Source organism: Capsicum annuum, chromosome 8 (genome assembly GCF_002878395.1).
Source record: "Capsicum annuum cultivar UCD-10X-F1 chromosome 8, UCD10Xv1.1, whole genome shotgun sequence".
In the NCBI taxonomy this organism is placed as follows: Eukaryota; Viridiplantae; Streptophyta; class Magnoliopsida; order Solanales; family Solanaceae; genus Capsicum; species Capsicum annuum.
Window position 1 is genome coordinate 172,262,322 of NC_061118.1, and position 14,895 is coordinate 172,277,216.

General features: G+C 36.5%; 3 protein-coding genes across 3 annotated transcripts; 1 reads left to right on the top strand and 2 right to left on the bottom strand.

Annotated features, from left to right (window-relative positions):
• The first annotated feature begins 705 nt into the window (after nucleotides 1-705).
• Nucleotides 706-5,453, top strand: LOC107840573 (basic leucine zipper 23). Its single transcript, XM_016684477.2, has 3 exons — nucleotides 706-1,095; nucleotides 1,736-2,556; nucleotides 4,935-5,453. Exons 2-3 carry the CDS (start codon nucleotides 1,770-1,772, stop codon nucleotides 4,961-4,963), a joined length of 816 nt encoding a protein of 271 aa, XP_016539963.1. The 5' UTR covers nucleotides 706-1,095; nucleotides 1,736-1,769; the 3' UTR covers nucleotides 4,964-5,453.
• An 824-nt stretch (nucleotides 5,454-6,277) lies between these two features.
• On the bottom strand, nucleotides 6,278-10,108 carry LOC107840574 (WD-40 repeat-containing protein MSI2). The gene is made up of 6 exons (XM_016684478.2): nucleotides 9,706-10,108; nucleotides 8,736-9,059; nucleotides 8,462-8,605; nucleotides 7,623-7,747; nucleotides 6,985-7,080; nucleotides 6,278-6,767 (listed from the first exon to the last, which is right to left on the bottom strand). The coding sequence occupies exons 1-6, from the start codon at nucleotides 10,018-10,020 to the stop codon at nucleotides 6,557-6,559; spliced, it is 1,215 nt and encodes a 404-aa protein (XP_016539964.2). The 5' UTR covers nucleotides 10,021-10,108; the 3' UTR covers nucleotides 6,278-6,556.
• Nucleotides 10,109-11,626: 1,518 nt separating this feature from the next.
• On the bottom strand, nucleotides 11,627-14,815 carry LOC107840575 (heavy metal-associated isoprenylated plant protein 26). The gene is made up of 2 exons (XM_016684479.2): nucleotides 14,563-14,815; nucleotides 11,627-12,155 (listed from the first exon to the last, which is right to left on the bottom strand). Exons 1-2 carry the CDS (start codon nucleotides 14,641-14,643, stop codon nucleotides 11,775-11,777), a joined length of 462 nt encoding a protein of 153 aa, XP_016539965.1. The 5' UTR covers nucleotides 14,644-14,815; the 3' UTR covers nucleotides 11,627-11,774.
• Between the last annotated feature and the right edge of the window lie 80 nt (nucleotides 14,816-14,895).

Consider the following 14,895-nt stretch of genomic DNA (forward strand, 5'->3'; position numbering starts at 1 on the left):
AGAATAACTCTTTCCCAACCTAACGATCCTTAAAGATTTTAGTAAGATGCCTATTAAATGCTAAACAATAGTAGGAGCCATATTAAAGTGAAATCATAAAAGTTGATAATAGTCTAGCACTTAAAATATTCTCGTTTATCATGTTTCGTGTTGCTTTTATTTTTTCTGAAGGACCAATTCGTTTCAATTCGTGGCCCGCTTAGGGGTAGGTTGAACCACTATTTTAAAGGCTTTTTAGTTAAAAGGCCTAACTCGTCCTAGTCCATTTAATTCTTTAGCATGCTTGTGTTGGGTTGGGTCAGCCCATTTTGACAGTTCTAGTTCGGGTGATATAATAAAATTCTGAAGCAAACAGATATGTTGACAAATACGTACGGTTGAAACAAATATATCATAAATATTTATTTTAATTTTTTTATTAAATACTTTTTTAATATATAAATAACATATTAATAATTAATTAAGAGTGATATAATAAAATCATAAATCAAACAGACACATTAATGACAAAGTGTCTGCTTTACCGCATTTTTATATAATAGTAATATAAATGACATATACTAATTAATTAAGAATAATATAATAAAATCACGAAATTAATGGACAACCTCTTTTACATAAAGTAATAGTAATATGTAAATTTTACGTCAAGTAATTGTAATAATTACATAAATATATAAATTTTATTTTACATAGTGTTGATCTAAGTCCAACAAGTTGAAACAGATACAAAGAAACTATCAAGTGCCCCAAAAAAGTACACTTGATTGTGCACCGTTGATTGATACAGTATAAAAAAAAATAATTACAATCGGCCCCTCAAATAAGTATAAATAACAAATTGAGTCCATTTAGATTTCCAGAAAGAGGCAGAGAGAGAGACGGTGCTGAATTTGCAGCAGCCAGCAGCAGTAGTTTTGTGTACATGTGTTGGTGTGTGTATTTGTTGGAATCTTGACGGGTGGCCCCTGGTCTTTTCTCCTCCATTCTTTTTCCGCCATTAAAACAATTCACCTCTTTTTAGCCCTTTCTTGGGTTCCTCTTCTTTTTAACCTCACCCCATTGTTTCTCTCCTTTTCACGCAGCCTCTTCACTGTAAGTGCTTTCTCTTTTTTTGTGTGTCTTTTCAGTTAATTTTGATTATTTCAATTCAATTTTAATGTTCTGTTGTTGATTTGGAAGGATTTGAATTCATGGATTTGCTGTGTTTGATATTGAAAATTCTTGTTTTCTGAAGAGTGATTAATTTGGGGGTGGGGGTGGGGGTGGGGGGTGTCTCTTCTGAGCTATTTGATTTTGACCCAAATCTTGAATTTCAATTTCAAGATTTGGGTTTTTGTCGAAAATTGTAAATTTTATACTTTTATATGCTAAAGTTGAAAACTGTATTATGCCTAGTAGTTAGGTTTTTACTTTAGTACTAGAAGGGCAGCCTTGGAGTAACCGGTAAAAGTTATGTCATGTGATCAAGAGGTCAAGGGGCTTCAAGCTGTGGAAACAGCCTCCTGAATAAATGCAGGGTAAGGCTGCGTACAACAAACCCTTGTAGTTCGGTCCTTACTTGGCCCCGCACATAGCAGGAGCTTAAGTGCACCGGGCTGCCCCTTTTTATAAATATCCAACTTTTTATGCTAAAGTTGAAAACTTTATGCCTAGTAGTTAAGTTTTTACCTAAGTTTGAATGAGGGATGAGAACTGTGTAGAGGGTTTTTGAATTGTTAGTGATTTACTGCAGATTTTGGCTAATTGGTTACTTTGAGGTTTCTGAGATGGCTGACGGGGAGCTGGAAATTTCTAACCAAGAAATGTTATCAAGTTCGAATTTTGGTGAATTTAGTAGCTCCATGGACAGCTTTTTCAATGAGATACTCAAGGATGCGCATGCTTGTACTCATGCTCACACTTGTAACCCGCCCGGTCCTGATAACTCCCATACCCATACTTGCTACCATGTTCACACCAAAATAGTGCCTACCTCGGAAGACGATAAGAACCCCAGCGATGATACTGCAGAGTCTGCGGAAAATAAAGGGAAGAAACGCCCGGCGGGTAATAAGGAAGCTGTTCGTAAGTATCGTGAGAAAAAGAAGGCTCGGGCTGCTTCATTAGAGGATGAAGTTGTGAGATTGAGAGCTATAAATCAACAGCTGTTGAAGAGGCTGCAGGGTCAGGCTGTGTTGGAAGCGGAGGTTGCTAGGCTTAAGTGCTTGCTCGTGGACATACGAGGAAGGATTGAAGGGGAAATTGGATCATTTCCCTACCAGAAGCCCATGAAGAATGGCAATGCATATCAGCAAATAGTTAATCCTAGCTTTCCTGGAGCATATGTGGTGAACTCCTGCAACCTGCAATGTGATGATCAGCTTTATTGCCTCCACCCAGGTGCAGAAGGTAAAAGCTCAGACGGTACTGTAGTAAATGGACAAGGCTTCAACAACTGTGAATTTGAGACTCTTCAATGCTTCGGTAATCAAACCTCTGAACTGGAGGAGGTTCCTGGGTGTACTGTGGGTAGTAGCACGCCTACTGCCAACACTGGTCGAAGCAAGAGAAGAGGTGAATTGATGTTCCTATTCTGTTAAAGTTTATATATCTGAAAATTGGACTATGTTAACTATTTTAAATAAGTTAACTTCACTAAGCATTGTCCTTAAGTCACATGAGTGCAGTTGCCATTTAAAACTAGGATATGATCAGAAAATATCAACATTTACACTCTTATAACACCATCCTGTTCCTCCATTTTCCCACTTCTGTTCATCCTCGGTCACCATTCCCTACCAACATAACAGAGTGACACATAGAGGAGCCTAATTCGTAGTTTCCCCATTTTTATCCTCCACCACAGACCCCCCTCCACTTTACCCCTCCCCTGACAACCGCCTTCAGCCAACACCAAAGCTATCACAATCTTTCTCAAGAACTTCTGCATCACCAACGACCAAATGCATTAATTAATTGCAGTATCGCATAGCACAAGCATCATTTGGAATGCCATTGTTATTTTGCCAATAACCCAACATTAGCCAACTCCTCCCTCCAACGCGTTTGCAAAGCACAGAAATCCAAAACTACTGATTCATCCAATAGATATCCAATTGTTGCTGTTTTCTTTTTTAAATGGGTTAACTGCTATTGCTTCTACTCACCATTATGCAAATCACTCTTGCCTGTTAAAGCTATCTCCACTGTCTTTCACTTATAGCAGGTTTGACTAACCCAATCCTTTAGAAAATTAGAAGACTTAAAACGATATTTTGGAGTGTTGCACTTGTTTTTGTCCCTGTTTTTATCTGACTATGCTGGCTCTGTAGTTAGTCTTCCCCTCGTTTCTTCCCTTGAATTTAACCTGGAAATGCTTAAAGTAGTAAGTCGTAGTCTTCTGGACTTTGATGAAGGCCATTGTTAATCCTTTGTTTAGCTTCCAGCAGAGGGTAACAGGGGAGGAGGCTATCTATAGGGAGGAGACTATCTATGTGTTGGCGTGTGTTTATATAAAAATGTTATATTATGTGTATATATAGGGGATTTTATTGGTAATGGTACGTAATATGATTGACAAATAAATGAAAAGGGTAAACGTTGACATGCTTAATAGTACTCCCTCAATTCCTCAATTTCTGAACAAGAAAAAGTTGAAGGAGTTGCAAGTAATGAGTATCCTAGCATCTAATTTCGGTCTAATTCAGACAGATTTTTAATAAAAAATTGGCATAATATAGTTGTCATTATAAAACAATTTATACGTACATTTGAACTAAGTACTTATTGATAATTATGGTGTTCAAGTACATCATCTAAAATATTGATAATTATGGTTGTCCTCCTTTATATTGATAAATTGCGGTCCTAAAGATCAATACCAACATTTCGTCTCTTATTGATGATTATGGTGTTCAAGTACATCTGAACTTTAAATTATTGGTATTCAAGTAGGAATGATGCAGATTTGATGCCATTTCCACAATTTCCAAGATTAGCCAAGTGTTTTATGGCCGTCCTCAAGTCCCTAGTAATTGTTTGTAGCTAAATATGTATATTCTAAAGAAAAACTAGCTGTGGTATACCTGCTAAAATGGTGTGAATACAAGGAAAAAGTTTATGAAAGTCTGGATCACAATTCTGTGGTGCAGAATCTGGTTCATTTGGAAAGAGTAGTATCAAAGACGCTTTTGAAGATAAACTACATGGGCACTTCCTTCGGATAACTGTATAAATCCTTTAGCTTTTGGTTTAAGTTGGATTTAGTAGATGGCTCGGAAGAACATATTGATTCTCCTGAGTTACCGAGTGGGTAAAAGAATTTAGTAGAGCATATAATGGATGCCATGTGAATAAAAGTTTCGGCATACCTTAATACAAGAGGGAAGAAAAACTTTCTCTGCTTGATTAGTATCCTGGCATATTTATCTTCGACTGAAATTCAAAAATTATGATGGCAGGAAAGAATTTATAATGCTAAAGTTTGCAACCTGTTGCACGTTTTATGTAGCTTGTAAACTTTGTTAGTTCCACTAGTGTTGAAAAAGGAATCTGTGTCTGATTGAGATTAATTAAAATGGGCAGATGGGGTAGTCAAAGAAAGATCCATGTATTTCACAGTGGCTAATAAACTATGTCCAGGCATCTATACTATGTATTGGTTGATGACATTTATATAATTAAACGAGTGAGTTATTTCTGTGTTTTAGTTGGGTTGGTGGCAAAAGAACCAGTAGCTTCAAGTTTGACTTCACTTTCAAATGAGCTGAGTGATAAATTCGATGTACCTGTATAGAATGACAACACAGCTTTCCAGTAGCTTCAAGTTTGACTTCACTTTCAAATGAGCTGAGTGATAAATACGATGTACCTGTATAGAATGACAACACAGCTTTTCATTTCACCCTCTTGGTTGTCCTCCTTTATATTGATCTTTGCTTTGCTTTTTTCAGGAGGCACGCGTGCAACAACAGCAAGTTGATGAACTTCTTAGGAAGAGCATCTTTGTAATTGAGAATAAGTATGTTTTGTTATGTGTCCTCTTTTGGGATTTCTCCCAGTTTCAACTTTGCTGAGTTCAAACTGAGAATCTTCTTCCGGCTGTTGAGTTGGTGGCATAGTAGGTGTCTGAATATCAGCAGTTTATCAACAGTCGTGTAAAGCAGAAACAACCGAGGGAATATAGCTAGCAGAACTCGTGAAGAGGATACCAAGAGTAGTGGTTTTCTGTGGAGATCTGGGATCTTTATTCCCGACGGTTGTATTTATTCATTCTTTGATCCTTGATGAATATCTCGCCTCTTGCTGATGGATTCCAAGTTGACTGTTCTCGTTCTTATATTATGTGAATTTGAAACCGCTAGACTTGAAATAGATGGTGGTTTTTTAAATTGCTCGTGGTACTGCTGTCAAGACTGGCAAAGTTGAAACATTCTTGACACATTATTTAAGTACATTTGCTTGTTTTCTCAGTTTCTGTTCCATTTGTAGTACTTGTGGCACCATAGAGGTGTATGTAGTAGTTTGAGCTGCAGGAAGTACGAAATATCTCATGGAAGTAGAAATCATGACTGGTGAAACATGTAGTATTACATGTGACCTCGTCGTTCTTTCTCTTCTGTTTGATTTTGGTTCTTTTTTGTGTCTAGGGGAAATGGGAGTCGGGTTGGCCCTTAGGCTTTGGATCGAAAATCAAACATAACGGAGCTGAGTCACGGAGTGATTGGCATGGGAAGAACAAAATCTGTGTCCCTTTTGTGTATTTTACGTACATGTGAGTTTTGAATTTGATGTTCCAACCTCACATTGTACGCTAGGAATTGAGATCTACTCTTGGGTAGTTATTGGTTGTGTAAATTCTTTTTTGCTTTGATAGAGATGGGGATTCATATTTGGAGCAAGCAGACGGTAGGATTGTTGACAACCTGTCATTGCCTCAAACCCTATTCGAGTACATTAGTAACACGATTACTACGATACAATTAGAAGCTTTAAATTTTATTTTTTCTGTAAAAGAGCTGGGATTGAGTTAAAGAGTGTGGTGGTTGCAAGTGAATCAGATGCTGTATATGACGTCTGCACACAAGATTTTGCTAAATTTAACCATCAGTGAGATTCTGCGTATCATCCCAAACTCATTTATCTCTTATCACGATGTTCTTTTGTGGATGAATCATATTGGCCTGATTTATTCAAGCTGAGAAAGCACTCCCAAGCAAGTTCATTCTGAGGTTCGAACAATAGTAGAAGCCATTAGATTGAACAAGAAGGCGTTCAATCAGAAAAAGTCGCTAGGTGAAGAGTACGATACCTATAATAAAGGCATGCGTGTTCAAGTGGCTTGCACATGGATTCAGTTCTCATCCTTGCCTATATAATTGAGGTTTAACATGCAATCCCACATACAACTACATATCAATGGTACTTTTCTACCTAACGATACTGCACCTCATAAAGTTGATATGCATGAACACATATCTAGCTCATACATCTGAAGACCGCTTACAATGGCCTCCCCCCCCCCCCCCCCCCCCCCAAAAAAAAAAAAAGAATTAAACACCTAGAGCTGGGAAACTCAGCAGTCGCCATTGTCATCATCTTCACGGTAGATGCTCTCAGCCATCTGCCAGACTTGGACACAGTTGTCTTCAGCCACACTTGAAATGACCCATGGCTCGTTCTTGTTCCATGAAAAGTCAGATATCTTTGCTTTGTGGCCGCCATGAGAGAAAAGTAGTTCTGAGGGACCGTCTTCAGCTTCCCCTTCCAATTGCTCATCCCCAATCCTAAAGAAATAAAAACAATTACTGTTCAAGTAAGAATGTGACAGAGAAGTAAATGAAGAGGCATTTAAATAAAGCAGCACCCTGATAATCCAAAAGAAACAACAATTTTGTTTTGTCAGTAAAATGTAAACCATATAATTCTTTCTTCGGTTATATCACCATTATTTCTCATTAAACTTTTGTTTGCGTTTTGGAATTCATTTCATGCATGAGGTACCTGTTAAGATCCCAGACCATCAACCTTCTATCACCACCTGAAGATGCCAGTACAGTCTCATGATTAGGATCCCATTCCACCTGGAATACCTCGTCCCTGCAAAAAAATCATTAACGTTCAGTGAGAAAAATTTCATCATTTGCAGAAACAAAATGTAGAGCAGTTATCACATTTTAGTAAAATGCATGAGAATAAAGAGAATAGCTGCTGGATAAGGCTAAGGCCTGAGAATCAAGAATCTTCAGCTATTGGAACTGAAGAGAATTACACTGTATTCTCATGCAATGTCATCAAAAAAACTAGGAATTAACTGAAGAACAGGATAAGGAGGCTCAAAAGTAACAACAGATTTGGCCATTTTACGTGTACATTTCGAAGGCAAAATTATCCAACAATGAAGGAAAAACTGCATCATTACAAGTAGATTTGACAGATACTTCACAGTTTCCTATGTTCTTTGTTTCAAAAGGAGTCTTGCATTGCATGCTAGGGGATCCAAATATTAATAAGCCAATCATCACAGTGGACGAGTATCAGCAAACTGTGTTTTGCATTGTCAACAAGCCAATGTGATAATGGAGTGACTTAAAAAATTGAATACACTAAATTGGAGACTCGAAATAAGCTGAAGGACATACGTATGACTGCCAAACACGTGCAGCGGAAGACTCAGCTTTCGCATGTCGAACAGACCAACAGTACTATCTGACGATGCTGTAGCAAGAAACCACTCATTATACGAGTTGAAAGATAAATAATTCACCTGGAGAGAGGAAGAAAAAACAAGATCAGCAGGGCTGCATCAGGAAAAAAGTTAAGAAATATTTGTTCAAAGGGTGCACATGTTATGCACTTTCTGATTTCACAAATCATTAATACATGTGAAGCAGGTGGCAGAATTAGCCTCCTGAACATGGGTAAATAGGAGATGTCATTAGTTCCAATACTCATGACATCTCAACGGCCCCATCATATTGTTCCATATGAATCTTTCATAACCATAATGAATACCATTCACAAGCCTGAAAGACCTCTTATCTAGTTTCTTAACAATTACCATGGTACACGAATCATGGAAAAATTTCAGAATGTTTTCTTCTGCAAAATCAAGAGATTGTTTCCTTTCAGGCTGTGCATAAGTCGTGACTCGTGAATAACAATCTACTTTTTGTTCCATCATAGTTTCATATGTTTCTCTTAACATCATATTGGGTGCCCAGCACATGATATATTGGGCTATCAGGTTTCAAAAGAAAAACATGTCGAGGAACACCAAGGAAATTACAGAGATGCAATAAATTTACAGATAATATTAGGGATAATACGTTAGGGAATTTAGTCATGGATTATTTTAGTTACTTCCAGAATAACAACAAAGAAACAAACAATACGATTAACATAGTTGAGATCAATCGCAATAACACAGATCAAAAATGTCAAGTGAAATATCAAGCAGATGGAATTAAAAGACACTGACCTCTTTCTTGTGCACTAAAACTGAGTGTTGAGATCTTTTTGTGCGTAAGTCCCAAATGATAAGACGACAATCATCTCCGACAGAACCAAATAGGTTCTCATTCTTTGGATGCCATGACACATCCTCAACTACATCTTCATGCTCCTGTACAAAAAATATCAGAATTAAATCGTTCCTGCCACAGTGAGTATTCAGCTAACCAGTATCAACGAAAATAACTCAACTGAATCAGCTCATCTCGAAGGTGAAGGGCTAAAAGAACAGATAAAATTACCTCAAATGTATGATGGGCCATAAGCACTTTATCTTGAGGCATTGCAGATACATCCCACAAACAAATCTTACGATCATTTGAACCACTCAAAAGAAAACCCTCTTTAAATGGGCTCCACGACAAACCATAACCTTCTTTACCATGCCCTCTAAGTCTAACATCAGGGTTACAAGATCCCCCTTCATGATCAAGGGGCTGTTTAGCAGAGTCAAAGACATAAACTTCAGAGCTACTAGTCTTCGCTGCAACTACAACTGGCTTCTGTGGCATACATCTGGCCCTATTCACTTCTCCATCAACATGAATCTTCTGTACTATCTCTACCTGTGAACACTAGAAAATCTTAATTGACCAACTATGAATATTTATTCACACTTCTTAACACAAGAAACACAGTTCTTGATGAAACACCCTATATAAACACCAATACGCACCATCTACGCATAAATTGATTCATTTATCAGAGAACTTTCTTCATTTAGATATTTCATCAAACAGCTCAAATAGATACACATATGCACTACTCAGCACGAATTTTGACTCGTCTAATGAAAATGTATATTAAGTATCAGATAATTACCAAATTCATTACTCCTAATACCTTTTATAAACAAATGTTTTTTATTTTTTAGTTTCATAACAGTGGTGTCCGGGCCAGCTTTCACACGCCTCCACCAATTCCACAGATACCTGCTACCTCCCAACAACAATGGCCATCAAGTAACTTTGTGTACGAAGGCTAGAACATATGGGAATAAATCAACTAGTATTTTTGTCTCTGTTGGATATTGAACTCAAGACCTCATGATGCTCAACCCACGTCATTGATCACTCGGCCACACCTTGGGTGTTATAAATAAGTATTATCTACACTATAAACATCTAGGCGGAGAATAAATTACTATAACTAATTTTCACACTAAAAGTAATTTACTGCAAATAGTTTAAGAGATTGTAAGGAGTAACAGACCTTAGGGATTTGAGGATTAATGAGATTGTGTTCAATTCCTGAAACAGGATTACGGGGAAGATGAACATTTGCGACCATAAGGTAGTTAGGGAAATCATCGGAAGTGTGAGTTCCGAGAATGAGCTTGTGTACAGCAAAGGAACCTTCATCGACGGTGGGTGACGGAAGCCATTGAACAGTGAGAGAAGGCCATTCAAGGGCATGACAGATAACAAGGTCGTATAGTAAGGGCGTGTTCTTCTTCCAAACGGCGAATTCCTCTTCCACCTCTTGCTCCGTTTCTCCGGCGGCCGCCTCCATTTCTTCGTCCGACATTGTTGTTGAGGAGAATGAGGGTTTTCTGTTTCCCGCCAAAAATGGAAATGGAGTTTTAGGAAATGGCGGTTGAAAAAATCACTCCATAAGTACTGTAAACTACTACTGGTGTAGTGGATCACAGTGGATTTGGGCCTGTTGTAGCAGTCGAAGGCCCACTTGATGGAATTTCATGGAAAGTTACACATATTAGCCATTAGGCATGGGTGGTCATACTAAAAATTATACAAACCCACAACTTAAGTTTCACTCGTTACAAAAAATTCAATCTCTCCAAACTTACTACAAAAATCCCATTTTTCTCAAAAAATACATATACATAGTTTTCTATGTATATATCGACCCTGTTATGTGTAGAATCGATCTTGTTATGCATATGTCGGTCTTGTTACGTATATATCGATTTTGTCATAGTTGTTATGTATATGAATCGGTTTTGTTATGTATATATCGGTTTTATCATATACAAAAGTTTTTATGTATATGTCGGCCTTGTTATGTATATGAATTGGGAGAAAGTAAAGTAATTAAGAAAGTTGGAGAGAGTGTAAATAATTCTAATAAGACTGAGATTTATGTTATTTTTACGTTTGTTGACTTTTGACTTGAAACACTCTTAAAAAAAACTTTGATTAGGAATGTATTTTACTAATTTATATATTGAATTAATTAGAGTTTATGTTTTATGTAAATCAGTACTTGTACTGTACGAGATACATACGAATAAAAGATTGAGCTTTTTTAGTTTTAGCAAATCAGAATTTTGAAAAACAAAGTAACCTGCTTTAAATAAGGTGAAATTGGCTGTGTAAACATAAAGATATTCTTAAGTCTTTTTTGTTATTATTATTATATCTTTTTCATTGCAGAAGTAAACAAGAGTAGTCTTTTCGATCTGGTTGGACGTGATGTTAGGTGCTTGAATTTGTCACATGAGTTATCAAACAAATATTGACTATCCATATCAGCTAGACCCAGATTTTGGCAAAGCAATCACATACAAAATAAATAGGCAGGCAATATATTGTTCACTAGCCACTTTTCGATTTTGTATTTGAAGAATAATCGTCATCATGGAATTTCAAATTCAACAGGCGAAACACCGTAATTTTATTTGCTAAAAGTAACCAATATTGAATTCCATCACTCATTCACTCAGAAAAGTTTTTCAATGTCACACCAAATACTCCAGCACTGCTTACTTTTCCAACCTAATATTCCCACTAAACTTGTAGGATAAAGAAACAATCTCAAACTATTAAAAAGTTTGGCATGCAAAGCTACTTTACAAAAAGCAACAATCTGAAAATCCAACAGTTATGGATACCCAACTAACATACAACTCAATATTGGACGCCTAAATATCACTCCTAACACTGTTAACTAACAATTGCTCCTTTGTCAATGGAAGCAACAATTGCTAACAGATAGTTCAATGAGATGAATCTAACTGATCTCACATTCATAAACATTCAACTAAACTTTCCTTGCTCCCTGCAATCTATGGTTTGTGACAAAAACACACCCGATTTAACGGGTTCCGGTCACTCCTATCTTTCAAGAACAGAATATTCATCGATTTAACAACACTGCAGTACAAGCATGATAGATAAAACTTTAGCTTCAACAGAAGAAAGCACCACGATCAAAACTTAAAGTACAAGCTCCACAAAACCAATACAAATTTAACAATAACGAGTACTATGGTACAAGATTTCATACTTAGGTAAACATAGTAGCAACAATATTTGAGTTCACATGACTACACAGGCTGCAGGATTTTCATCGCTAAAGGCAGTAGTATAGCGAACTTCAGTAGAACTAGCACGCGCGAGCTGGTTAGTTTGGAAATCATCTCTTCGCACGTACCCAGCAGGAGCCTTCTTATCATACACACCTTGTGCATATGGATGAGCAACAACGTCGTATGGGACATAGGGCCAAATCTCTGCCTTCTTACCTGTGCGATGGGCCACACGAGCCACAACTTTCTCTGGATCCACATAGCCCACTACTGTAAGCTTGTGCTGTTTGGGCTCTATTGTCACGGACGAAACTCCTTTCATTCCCTCAACAGACCTTCGCACTTTCCTCTCACAACCTTCACAGTCCATCTTCACTTTTATCTCCACTGTCTGAAAATCCGCAGTTTCTTGTTATGAAATGCAGCAACTTATAATAAATAACACTACTTTGGCACATGTTTCAAGTTTAAGAGAAGGGATAGATAACGTGTGGCGGTATTCACGTAAGTAATATAGTCAAGGCGGACTGGAAAAGAATTCAACTTATGTATACCGGCTGTTAGAAGTAAATGTAGCAAGTGGTAACTGTCTATAGCGAGACTAATTTGATAGAAGCATTCTACAATCAAATGGTGTCTAAAAAAGAGAAAATTACATACGACACCTTTGGGCCATCTAGTTTACAAAATACGTATACAATATTCAGGTAGTGTATATTATGGATATAATATAGATATGTATCAACCATATGAACAACATATGCAATTCGAGTGAATATGTAGTGTATACTTCGGTTATTATTGGTGTACTAGATGGCCGAGTGGTATATATTGAAACTATCCCATTAAAAGTAGTACTCCCTCCGCCCCATTTTATGTGCTCCCATTTCTTTTTTTGTCCATCCCAAAAAGAATGTCACCCTTCATTATTTGGTAACTATTTAAAAACATAATTCCACTTTTAGCCTTATTGCTCCTACTTAATTAAAGATAGTAGTACATTTTTTAATAAAGACAATTTGGTAAACATCATCAAATCTTCTGTTGTTCCTCAAACTTCGTGCCCGGTCAAACCATGACACATAAAATTGGACGGAAGAAGTCGTATATTATTAGTGCATAATTCAAATCTTGGCTGGCAAAAAAGAAAGCAGCACTAGCCTGAGTAGTAAGTACAGAATCAAGAAGGCAGGTCCATAAAAATATCAACCAAGATAAGTACATTTCAGTGGAGGCCCAAAGGGGTGCCATACTGAATCTGCACTATCCATTCTGCAAGGCCTTGCAAGTTGCAACATACCACCCTTGTCCCTTAATGGAAACTTTCTACTTTTGCTTTTGCTTTTTGAAAAGCTAACGAACGCTTTGGTTATCAAGAAAAAAAAGAGTAAAGAAATATATATACTTTTAACAAGAAAACAAAAGGAGAACAATAAAGGCAATAGATGTGACTAGAACAGTGATAGTCATAGTTATAGGAGAAATGCTATTAACGAGAAGAGAGCGTGCACATGGGAAGACCACCCCAAATCTATTATTAGCATCCATTTAACTTTATTTAATTTGTCATTCTGCTGGCTGTAGGACCCTTGATTTGTTTGGACTCCTTAAAAATATTGACAGGTTTTGGAGGATCCAACACCGGTGCGGCAACACTTTTAAAGAGTCTGAGCAACATAGGTTACCGTCTTTCTACCACATAAAGGTATGAATAATGTCTGCGTAGTTGTTACTTGTTACCTCCAACTAGCACATTTATAGAGTCACATTTCACAGGCTTGGACAAACAAAAATAATCTTATAAAAACTGAGACGGCTAGATTTGAGATGTCAGAGAGTTTCAATAAAAAAGAAACTTTTGATTAGATTCCTTAATCATAGAGTTAATAAACCAAATTGTTTTTAAAAGAAAAAACCTTACGAGGACCTGGAAAGCCATTCGCTCTATTAAATGTTCATAGAAAACGTTAAGTCCTAAATGACCCTCAAAGTACTAATCTAACAACCTTCGGATAACCAAGTCTAAGGACCGTTTGGTCATAAAAAAAATATTTACTTTTTTTTTCTCGAGTAATTTCAAATCCAATTTCGAAAATGGCCTTGTACACTGTTCTCAAACTCAGCTTTCACTTTTAAAGTTGTATTTTAAGTAAATCCAAATATTCTTATGGAAAAAGTACAAGCAAAAGCAACTTCATTTTCAACATAAATTCCAATTCAAGAGAATGTTTTTTGGAATCCATGACCAAATGTCTAGCAAAAGTATTACTCTTAAATAGCTACAGCAATGAATGAACACAAAATTAAATGAGGGAAATAAGTATAGTTTTAGAGTTAATCAATCAAATTTTTTAAAAACATAATTAAAACCAAATCCTAGAGGAAGAGGAGGCTTGTCATCAACAGAGTAAAATCTTCAGAACTTGAGATTTCACACAGAAATATGTCTCTTATGGCATATTTCACTTTTATTACTCCCCCTCCATCCAAACTTACTTCTCACTTCTTTTTTTTCTATATTACTTTTAATATTAATTCTTTATTCTCCAAACTAATTTGAAGACACAACAGTACTAACCATTAATTACTATAAAATAGTAATAATAATACACGTAAAACTGAACGAAGGAAATATGTGTCTTTGTCGTGCCACGACATTTGCTTTACTAACTTCAGCATAACAACTACTTATTTTGATATCAACAGATCTGAGGTGAGAGTTGAAGAAAAAGAGAAAGCCCCAAAAAACTGATATATATATATGTATGTATGTATAAGTAAGAAAAAAAAGGAAATACCTGTAATTGCTTGCGTCTTTTGTGGTTGGAGTGCTCAGAGGAGCAATCGAACATGTCAGAAATATGGTCAAGTACACCCATTTTCTTCTGGTTTCAACAAATTAAGGACTACTTGTGGGAGTATTTGATGAGAGCAATAAAGAAGAAGAAGAAGAAGAGGTAATGATTAAAATGAGAGAAATATCTCACTTAATTTGTTGACGTTTTGTGGCAGATGACAAGGACTCATTACCATCTGCCCCTTCTTTGTCGCTTATATATTTTTATACTACTAATAAGGTAAAAACTTACGTGCATTCTCAAATTAATATTTTTTATTATAATTAAATTAAG